The sequence below is a fragment of the Equus quagga genome, chromosome 3, assembly GCF_021613505.1.
Source record: "Equus quagga isolate Etosha38 chromosome 3, UCLA_HA_Equagga_1.0, whole genome shotgun sequence".
NCBI lineage: Eukaryota > Metazoa > Chordata > Mammalia > Perissodactyla > Equidae > Equus > Equus quagga.
Window position 1 is genome coordinate 5,508,215 of NC_060269.1, and position 10,979 is coordinate 5,519,193.

Here is a 10,979-nt window from a genome sequence, read left to right on the forward strand (position 1 = left end):
AAAGGGAAAAAAAATAAAATAAAATCTTTAAAAAAAAAAAAAAAAAAGTCTGTAGTAGCTCCTGAACAAATAAGAGAGAAAAAGACATATCAAAAGTGATCCTTCCTTATTTTTCACTTGCTTAAAAAACTAGATCGCAACATATGCCTTCAAGTTCCCAGAAAGGAATTAATCCTTTCACCTGCTCTCTAACAAGATATATTCCTGTATGGTAGACATGCGGTCTGTTAAATTGTACTATAAACTGAATGGCCTCCTCCCTTTTCTGACTGTTTAAATAGTCCAAGATTAGGGAATTCTTACAGACCAGAAACTTTTTATAATCCAAACGGCCCAAACATGAGTGAGTTATTGTTTGAAGACTATGGCTTCAACCATCTCTTAGAAACGGGCGAGTTTCACATCTCCACCAGTGGGCGCTCTCTGTGGGGACGGCTTACGTGTCTTTGGCAGTCCCCTCTCAGGGTAAATAGGTGGAAGAATGCAAGTAGGTGTGTTCTCTTGGGAGAATAAGTCGGTTTCCTTAGTGAAACTTACATTGGCAATATTTAATACTGCTAGAGCCTGTTATATGGTTAGACATAAAAAAAAGTGAATTATACCTTTATAAAGTGAAATCTGATACTGAATTTTAGATAACATATAAGAAACTCTATCATTTCATTTATGTAAGTCTCAAATCTGTTATTTTACTCAGATTAGATTAGACCCTGCGATTCTAAAACTATAAAATTGTATAGCCTCTATCCTTTTCATCTTATGATACGCTTACAAACCTTAGAGTAATGTTTTTTACGTGACCTTAGAATTATATCTTACACCCACTTTAGGCACAGTGCAGTCCAAAGAGGGACAGTCCAAATGTGAAATCTGACTGTGCACCCAGGGCATGCAGACCCTGGGTGCCCTGCTCTCTCCGTCAGGGTGGCATTGGGAAAGGCGAGGGGCAATGAGATGTCCATCTACGTGGCAGCACCAAATCAGCAGAGCAGGGAGAGAGCGAGATGTGTAGATGGGATGTGACTTTTAAAAAATGCTTCATTGTCTGTTGAGAAGCTACAGGGGTGCTCTTAGTTTGGCTTCCCTAAAAGCAGACCCTGAGGTGAGCATTCAAGTGGAAGTGACTCTTTGGGAAGTGTTTCTAGGAGAGAGAATAGGGGAGTGAGAAGTGGGGTAAGGAGGCCCAGCAACGGTGCAATACCAAGCAGGTCCTGTAGAGGGCAACTGCCTTGTAGGGAAGTTCTGGAGAGGTGCTTCAAAGTGGTCCGAGGGATGGGGGAAGAAGGATTCTCATGCACATGCGTCACTGGGTAAGGGCTGCCTTCAAGAATGTTAATTCCCACGAGCTTCTGGCGTTCCTTGCTCCGGCAGCCAGAGGGCAGTCTTCTGACAGAGAGACCCAGGTGCTGGCTGTTGGCAGGGAAAACACGCTGGAATCTAGGGTGTACAAAAAGGACAAGATTCAAGGGACTAAGGGTGGAGCACCGACAACGTCTGCCACAGGACCCAAGAAACAATTTGTGTATTGGCGCCGTGAAACTGACAGCCAAAAACATCCCACTGCACTAAAATCCTCCAAGAGCGCTAGTAAAACTCAATTCTATAAAACGTTTCCATGGCTATAAAATGAAGGATTCCTTCTTTCATGCAGATGGCAAAAATATGTTCTCCCTGAATGGCATAAATTTTATTATATCTTGAAAAGGAGAAGAAGCTTTCCCCCGTTCTCAGTTAGGGACCCGAATGATCACAGATGAAGACAAACGAGGGCAAGTTTGAGCTGAAACCCAAACTCAAACACAGATTCATCTTCCGTCAGGGCTCCTGCATTTTCTGCCTGGTAGGAGATGATGTGAGAACAAACGATCAGAAAGACGTTTAAGACCCCTTTGAAGAGATTTCAAGACTAAAATGTTAAGTATGTATCATATCAATATACAAAGCTAATCTCCTCCCCCTGCTCCACAAGAAACTATTAAGAAGCTAAAGAGAACACTAAAAACCCTAAAACACGCTGCCTGATGGGTCCTCCTCCGCAGCACGTGTGTTCACTTTGACCCTAAATAGAGATATGCTCCGTTTAAAGAGCATGCAAAGCTTTAAGGGATGACGGTGGTAGTGTAATCTCAACATGATTTCTAACGTGTTATTTCCTTCACAGCCTTTTAAGATTGTCTTCTGAATTCTAAAAATGCTTTGTGTTCCTTGACAGAAGCTATGGCATATTAGAGTGTGTGCAAGTATGTGTGCGAATGCTCAACATTATCATACACTGTGTTATATGTATGCAATATCTTTATTCCAAAGCCTCAAAGCATTTTATTGAAATGATCTTCTTCATCCTTAGCTAACTTTTTGATATAAAGTTTCACATTTTCAAGATTTATAGAAATTGAAAGGAATTACGTGTCCTATTCCATCACTAAAGAATGTTGTATTAACTGTATTAGTGTATACTATACACTGGATGATCACTTATGAGGAAAATGTGCTTGTCTGTTGCTTTTTAATTATTTTTATTTTGGAAATGTTTTTAATTTTTAGTAATAAAAGTTAAATTTTTCTTTTTAAAAAACTTTAGTTACACATGGAATATTCCAGTTAGATGGACTGAAGATAATGTTTCAAGTATTACAATCTACAATAGGTCAGAAACAGGAGGTAAATATCACCAATTGGTTTATTTATTCTTTGGATTAATGTACCACATTAAAGTAAGTGTAAAGAAACAACAACAAAGCTGGAACTTATGATGTAAATTCCAGCTAACAGTGACCTCTTAAATAATTTATTAATGAGTTCAAATCCTTACCTACAATAATGAGAACTTTTCTACCTTGGGATATTCTTTTTAATGATTTACCACGACTGACATGACAGTAAATACCCAGATCCCAAGGAGAAGGGTGACTCACCAAATCACTGGAAGATCAATGTCTAAGTTTCCTTCCTTCTTCTCTCCCTCCCTACCTTCTTCTTGTCCTTTTTTTCTTTGTATCAGATAAGTAAGCCATTGAATTTCTTAAAATGTTATGTGACAAGCCTGATTTTGTAAATGCTGCCATTAAATTAGACCTATCATTTTTCCAAAGTAGCATGACATTAGAATCTTTAATAACTCCAAATTATCTTTTCTAAGTTGTAAGTTGTCGCCAGTAGCTCTAGGCAGTATCTGTATCTATATCTATCCATCCATCCATCTCCCTAAGTGAATTACTTGGCACTTGCTTGTATTAAAATTCAGCTGTGACTGTTCTGCTCACTGAAATTGACTGGAAACATATTTCTGTAGTCTATCCTTTGATTCATCTTTTCCTTTCTTGAAAAATTTTAGAATTCTGTAAAAACCAGGAGACTTCATCACATGTCCTCTCCTCCAGATCACTGAAAAATAATAAATAAGGCAGGTTTTAGCATCTAGCCCAGAAAAATCCTACTTTTTATGCTTTTACCACTGTACTTGTTTTGTGTTTCAAAATCATTTCTTATCATTAAGACAAACGAAACTCTTCCTCACCTCGTCTCCCGAGGACTCCGTTTCAGAATAGCATTTGTCACGGACTTTCATCCCTGGCTCCTTAGGGAGAAAAGTATATCACCTGTCCTTTATTTACGTATGCCTATTTGCTCCTGCAATATTCTAAAATATTAATTAGGTATGATTTCCCCCGGCAGGTAGATTTTTACCCTAGTTCCAGTAGTTTTTTAGGAAAAAACAGTTTGATTGAGATATAATTCACATACTATGCAATTCACCCATTTAAAGTGTACAATCCAATAGTTTTTATATTCACAGACAAGTGTAGCCACTACCACAGTCAGTTTTAGAGAATTTTAGTCACCTCAAAAAGAAACTCCATACTCTTTAGCTTTCAACGCTCTAGCCTCCCATACCCCCGCCCCTAAGCAACCACTAATCTACTTTCTGTCTGCATAGATGTGCCTATTTTGGACATTTCATATAAATGGAATGATCTATGTAATATGTTGTGACTGCCTTCTTTCGCCTAGCACCGTGTTTTCAAGGTTCGTCCATGTCGTAGCGTGCATCAGGAGTTCGTTCCTTTCTATTGTCAAACTATGTTCGCATTCTATCGGTGTGCCGCCCTTCTTACCCATTCATCAGTTGATGGGCATTTGGATTGTCTCTCCCTTTTGGCTGTTACAAATAATTCTGCTATGAACATTTGTGTCCAAGTTTTTGTGTAGATCCACTAGGTTCTCTTCACCTTTGGGGTTTCTTACTTTTATTATAATTTCTTTTGTGATTTAATTTTTACTATAAACTCTACCAGCTTTGCTACTGTCAAGGTAAGACCCCATTCTGTTGCTTTTACAGCAGAATTTTCTCCTGGTCATTTATGCTAACAATTACTTTAATTGTTGTGGTCAACAATTCTCCTGAATTCTTCTAGAACTCCCAGATCAATGCCATTTTGTCTTAGTATTCTATATACAATTATGTTGTGTTCGGGTACCAAACTGTATCTTTTGTGATCTTTCTGGCCATTTTCTTACTCATAATCCCATCTACCATAGGGAAATGTGGAAGACAGAAAAAAAAACACTTTTTAAAATGTGCACTAGCACTGATAAAAGGCCTAATGAGGCTGGCATTCCATGGGGAGGTTTTCAGTGGATTTGGTTTAACTGTTACTGCATATTTTCCCCACTGGTCACCATTGGTTAATTGAGGGTTGGAGGAATATCTTGGCAGATGCTTGATTTGCTATTTACAAATTTAAAATCACGAATAATTCATCTCCACGAACACAATTTACCCAGCATTTTCATGGACAGAGGTTTCCACAAAAGTGAATTTTCCAGATAACTAAAGCTTCCTCCAGTGCTTCGTAAGATAAATTTCAGGAGTTAACAATAAATGTTTTTCTTATGTGTACTACGTACTTATTAGACAGACTATTTGAATAATGAATTTAAACCTTAAATAATTAATTCTCTCAAGCAAGTATTTTCTGAGAACTAACGTATATGCCAGATACAGGGGTAGGCATGGAGATGACGCTGAGGAAAGAAAGCACAGTCCTTGCCTTGGGGCGCCCACTGTTCAGCGAGGGTGCAGATGGGTCAGCAGGCACAGGTGATACTGGGTCCTAAGTGCCTGGTGGGGGAATAGCCCAGGGTGCTCACTGGGGAAGCACCAGCCCAGAGTTGGGGGTTCAGGAAAGGGTACTAAAGACAAGGCCATCTGGGCTGAGAGCTGGGGGCTAATGGAAGAGTGTAAATGGTGATAGGACTGATCGAGTGTAGACGGGAATTGTGCCCTGGACGGAGAATGCTAGTATGACAGTGAGAGAACGGAGGACGCACAGCAGCTCCCTACCCTTCTGCCATGACGCCGACTACACTAGTGACTTGTCTGTCTCTCCCCTCCCCAGAGAATGTTCCTTGAGGAAATGGAGCCTATTGTTCTGTGTGTGTGGTTGTTCCGTACCTCCAGCAGGTACCTAATAATTGTTTATTGAATGAATGAATGGAGAGGCTCTAATGTCTGCAGAGCTTGGATGACAAGCCTGTCTTTATCTGAAACTTCAGAATCATGACTGGTCACTTAGCCAGAAGCAAACTAGACCTCTCTTCCTACTTCAAAGTGCCTGCTCCATTTTTAGGCTCTGCAGTAAGTTCCTGTTTCCTGTTTGGGGACATCTTCGGCTCTCAGCTCAGAGCACAGATGACGAGCACGTCCTGAGTGTACTGAATGGACAGTCAGCTCAGGTTACCAGCCCTGCCTCCCTCCTCTTGGTTTCTTTGATGATTCATCTGTTAGAAATTTCCCAGCCCATGGTGGGACTTCTCCCAAGCTCTTTTATTTACATTGTGTTGTACATGATATTTTTTAACATTAAAAAAATTAAACATGTTATTTATAACGAAAGAAGAGGACCTCTATCACAGAAGCTTCTCTGACTATTCTAGCTTATGCTGAATGGTCTCTCCTCTCACCTATAGAGGTCTACAGTATATTTTATGCAGTCGGTTTCATCCATCCTTATTCCTATTATTATTACTCTATATTTTAAACAGCATTAGTGTTATTTAGGGTTCATATGCTCTGGCTTTTCTTCTCTTCTTGAAGCAAGTAAGCTCCTTGAAGATAGACACTACACATCATACTCCTTGTCCCCTGCCCACCCTTTTCCCAACACGATGGGACACATCTTAAGACTTACTAGAGTTTAGTGCGTCCTTGCTTAATGAAGGCTTGTTTGCCCCCAGCCTGCTGTGCATTTAGGGGCTGCCTGTGTATACTTTAGTTCTGCTTCTATCTTCAGTATCAGCTATTATTTTGGCTATTGTCAGTGCACGTACATTTAGTAGCAGACCAACTTCTTGCTTTTAATCTGATGCTTTCTAACATTTAGAAGAATTGAAGATTATCACATGATATCAGATAACCAATATTGCCAAAACATACTATTTTAGGACAGGCATTCCTGGACATGGAGGGTCTAGGGCGTAGGAGATGGTATGACTGTTTTCATAACTTTCAGATTTGAGGATGCATTCTGGATGGTTTAGATAGCCGAATTCTGACTGTTATATAAACAGGATAGTATTAAAATTTGATAGTAGTTATGTTTAAATATTTCATATCAAAATAGTGATGGACATATATATTTTTTAATTTAATAACAAAGAGAGAGACTTTCTTCATTCTTTCATGATGAGCCTCATGGAACACTTGAATTTTGATTGGATCGTTATGGACTCAGTTTTGCAGGTTCAGAAGCTCAGTTTCATCAGTTCAGACCTGGTCAACCAAGCTTGACAGATTTACTCACATAAATCAAACATATAAGAAGGCTAATTTGTTAATTTACACAAATAAAAATACACTGGCCTAGATGAACCAGAATACTCATGTCAGGTAATTAGGTTCTCTCTTCCCAGGAAGAAAGTTTACTTAATAAGAATAAAGAGAGAGTTAAGGTAGATTGATTGTTTTAGAGATGTCATCAAGCTGTGATAGCCTTACATGCTGCATTAACCAGGCGAGTCTAATTATTGCATTTAGAGGCTATCAGTAATGGCTCCATACAATAAAAATTTCTTGTTCATGCAACAGTCCAATGGAAATGTTCTTGACCTGCCATCTCTCCTATATGGCTCTCCCCAAAATATGACTTAGAAGCCCTGTCTTCTTTCTTCTTATGGCTCCACCACCCCCTGGATCTTGGACTCCCTTGCTGGATCTTTTGCATCTGGCCAGAAGACAGAGGAAGATAATGGAGGGATCAGGCCTAGAAGTGCATCTGTTACTTCTGCCCACATTTTTGGCCAGTTTTCAATCACGTCTTGCCACCTAACTGCAAGGGAGGCTGATAAACACAGGGTAACTGTGCGCCCAGGAGGAAAAGGGAACAGTGCAGTGAATAACCAACAAGTTTCTGCCACACACATTGTTCTCTAGAGGAGCAAATCTGTCAAAAGATCTGGAACACATGTGCAGGCTCAGCTGGGCACCTGCTTCCCTGGGCAGACTGGAGACACGCTGACAGAGCTTCACTACCCAGGGCTCCTCTGCAGTTGTTTCTAATCCCCAAAACTATCACCGGTGATAATCCTACATCATGATAGTCAGGCTGCATTTTTGCAGATTCCTGTTTATTATATATTACATATTAATAGTACCTCTTTCTTTCCAGGGAGACTCTGCAGGCTAAGCTGAGATTTAGGAGGGACTCTAATTATTACTAATACAATCACTAATACTTTCTTGAATAAGGGCTTTGTTGAAAACACTACCACAAATGGATAACCAATTCATTTTACAAAGGATCATGTTAGTCTTAGTTTCATAGACTGAAATTTTCTTCCTTGACACCAAATCCTGATCGTGCATCCTACTTGAAATGTTTAGCTCTCCAAGTATAATTTGTGTGTCATTAGTCAAAAAGTACTACTCTTATATCTTTCAGCTATTTTACTATGAAGTGATGAACGAAATTTACTAAGATATAAAGTGTCATTTTATACTGAAAAATAATTTGCATAAGGATTGATGCAACAAACATTTATATCACCAAAGAAAAATGTTTCTTTCTCTAGGAATTGTAGACTCTTACAAGCTGTCTAGTTGTCTAAAGTTAGTCATAATTATTTCTATAAAATAGTACATTAAAGAACTGTTATGAGTGCTCTGTTACTGAAATCTACTTGAGTTGAAATTAAATAGTCTCTGGATGAAATTTCAAAAAAGTAATTATCAGTCTTGTCTACCATCTAGACAAATGATAGAAGGAAAAAATAAGAATTTTCTAGAAAAAGCATCCACCCAGAAATAATTCATTTGACAGTTTTATGCATAAAACTAACAAGAAACAGAACAAAACAATTTATAAATTGAGGGATAAAGTATTATGTGGCTATTAAATTTCCATTTGCATATATATAAAACAAAATTGCAGGGTGTTTGCAATATAATTTTAAATGAAAAGGGTTCTTAACCATAAAAACAGTAAGGCTGCATTCTGTGTCTTGTGTGTTCTATCTGCATGTACACGGAAGATGCACAGACACAGAAGATAAAAACATAACGTTAACTGGTGGTGGGCAATTTTTATACTCTTCATTATACTTTTTTTGTGTTTTCCAAATACTTATTTGGAACTATAAACAACAATATGACTGCTATAATCAGAAAAAAGTTAATAGTGCATGGAGAAACAGAAGGAAATGTACACCCTTCCTTCCCTGCGCCATCTAGGAGAGGCATCGTTATTTATACTTCTGCTTACTTCATTACGTAAGTAAACGACCCAACAGTATTTCACTTTGACAACTGTTCTGAAAGTAGCATGAACTTGGAAAGTCCATAACTACTGACTTCCTGGATCTCAGCTTCCTCATCTATAAAGTGAGAAAAATCACAGTAACTCTAGACAGGCTTAACTAGGTATATATAAAGCATACTAAAATACTGCAGCATTTAGATGGATTGCCAGGAACTTCTCAATGTTATTTATATTTGCTTCACTATTTATAGAACTGGCAGCATATCCCCTTTCATAATAATGGGGATAGCTACCATCTGCTGGACACATAAGTATGTGACCAACACTTTACCTATGTTATCTTATTTAATCTTCACAACAGCCCTGTGAGAGATTTTTATCCCTATTTCCCTCATGCAGAACTGGGACACAGAGAGGTCAAGTGATTTGGCCAAGATCACACAGCTAGTAAGTCACAGAACAAGGATTTCATCCTGGATCTGTCAGACTCAAAAGTTCATGCTCTTTCGCCTGTAACATATGGCTCTGTGTGTAGCAAGAGGCTCTCCTCCTGATACAAACATTCGAAGTGTACGGTTGCCAAAAGATTAGCTTCCTTTCAACAACTTATCCATGGGAGAATGACAAAGAATGATAAATACTACATGAGTGAGGCAAAGGTTTATAATTTGTCAAGTACCTACTCTGAAAGTTCCTAAGGAAACTTATTGTCTCGTTGAAGAGCTTATTCATATATTGTGAAAAACTACTGTGTTCTGGATATCTTCCAAACCTTGCAAACACTTCCAAAATTTAAATCATCTTTCCTCCCCAACTGACTCATCTTCCTCTATTCTCTGGTGGCAACACCATTGCTCATCCAATCATGCAAGCCGTTTCCCCTCCTCTTACACTCCGAGTCGGTCAGAAACCCGATTGTATTGACCTTACCTGTGATGGGTCTCTTGACTACCTCACCTCTTTTCTCTTTTCATCCTCTCCACATTAGCGTAAGCCCTCATTCTCTCTTGCCCTAGATTATTACAGTGGACTCTAGAATCTCCTTCCAATATATCCCCCGCACCACTCATCAAAATTATCTTTCTGGAAAACAGATTTGAGCATGTTGTTTCCCTGCTTAAAAATCTTCTCTATCTTACCATCTCTCAGAAAATGGATGCCTTAACATGCATATATGACTCTTCACACTGAAGCTCCAGCCCTATTTCCAGCCTCATCTTCTATTTTCCAATATCACAGTCTACATTGTCACTACATTAAACTGTTTGAAATTCCTCAAATATACTGAGTATTCCCACACCATCATCTAAATTGTATACTGTCATGTGTTGCTTAACAATGGAGATAGGTTCTGAGAAATGCATCGTTAGGCAATTTCATCATTGTGCAAACATCACAGAGTGTACTTATACAAATCTAGATGGTATAGCCTACTACACACCTAGGCTATATGGTACTAATCTTATGGGACTGCTGTCACATAGGCGTTTCATCGCTGACTGGCATACAACTATATTGTCCATGCAAACAAGAGTATATGAATTAAAAAGCATAGGAAGAATGGGGCCAGCTTGATGACGTAGCAGTTAGGTTCGTGCCCTCCGCTTTGGTGGCCTGGGGTTCACTGCTTCTGATCCCAGGCGCAGACCTACACACCACTTAGCAAGCCATGCTGCGGCAGGCATCCCACATATAAAATCGAGGAAGGTGGGCATGGATGTTAGCTCAGGGCCAATCTTCCTCAAAATAAATTAATTAACTAAAAGTATAGGAATAATGTTCACAAACACTGGTCATGTCAGAGAACAGCTATTATTTTAAGTGAGAATTTTTTAACTTAAACCTAAATCTCTGTTCCTTTCCTGCTGAGCTTCCAAAATCTAGACGCTAGAGCCCTATGTAAAACTGGATGCTAGAGCCCTACGTAAAAATCTAGATACTAGAGCCCTACGTAAAAACTGGACGCTAGAGCCCTACGTAAAAATCTAGACACTAGAGCCCTACGTAAAAATCTAGATACTAGAGCCCTATGTAAAAACTGGACGCTAGAGCCCTACGTAAAACTGGACGCTAGAGCCCTACGTAAAAACTGGACGCTAGAGCCCTATGTAAAAATCTAGACACTAGAGCCCTACGTAAAAATCTAGACACTAGAGCCCTATGTAAAAACTGGACGCTAGAGCCCTACGTAAAAATCTAGACACTAGAGCCCTACGTAAAAAC

The 10,979-nt window shown here is 39.0% G+C and overlaps 1 protein-coding gene across 1 annotated transcript in view; it reads left to right on the forward strand.

Moving 5' to 3' along the window:
- The window catches only part of ENPEP (glutamyl aminopeptidase), a 73,929-nt gene that overhangs the window by 42,874 nt on the left and 20,076 nt on the right, over positions 1–10,979 (forward strand). Inside the window, exon 11 of the mRNA XM_046655661.1 lies at positions 2,582–2,661. Within this exon, the coding sequence (XP_046511617.1) occupies positions 2,582–2,661 (80 nt within the window). The remainder of the gene's footprint in view (positions 1–2,581; positions 2,662–10,979) is intronic.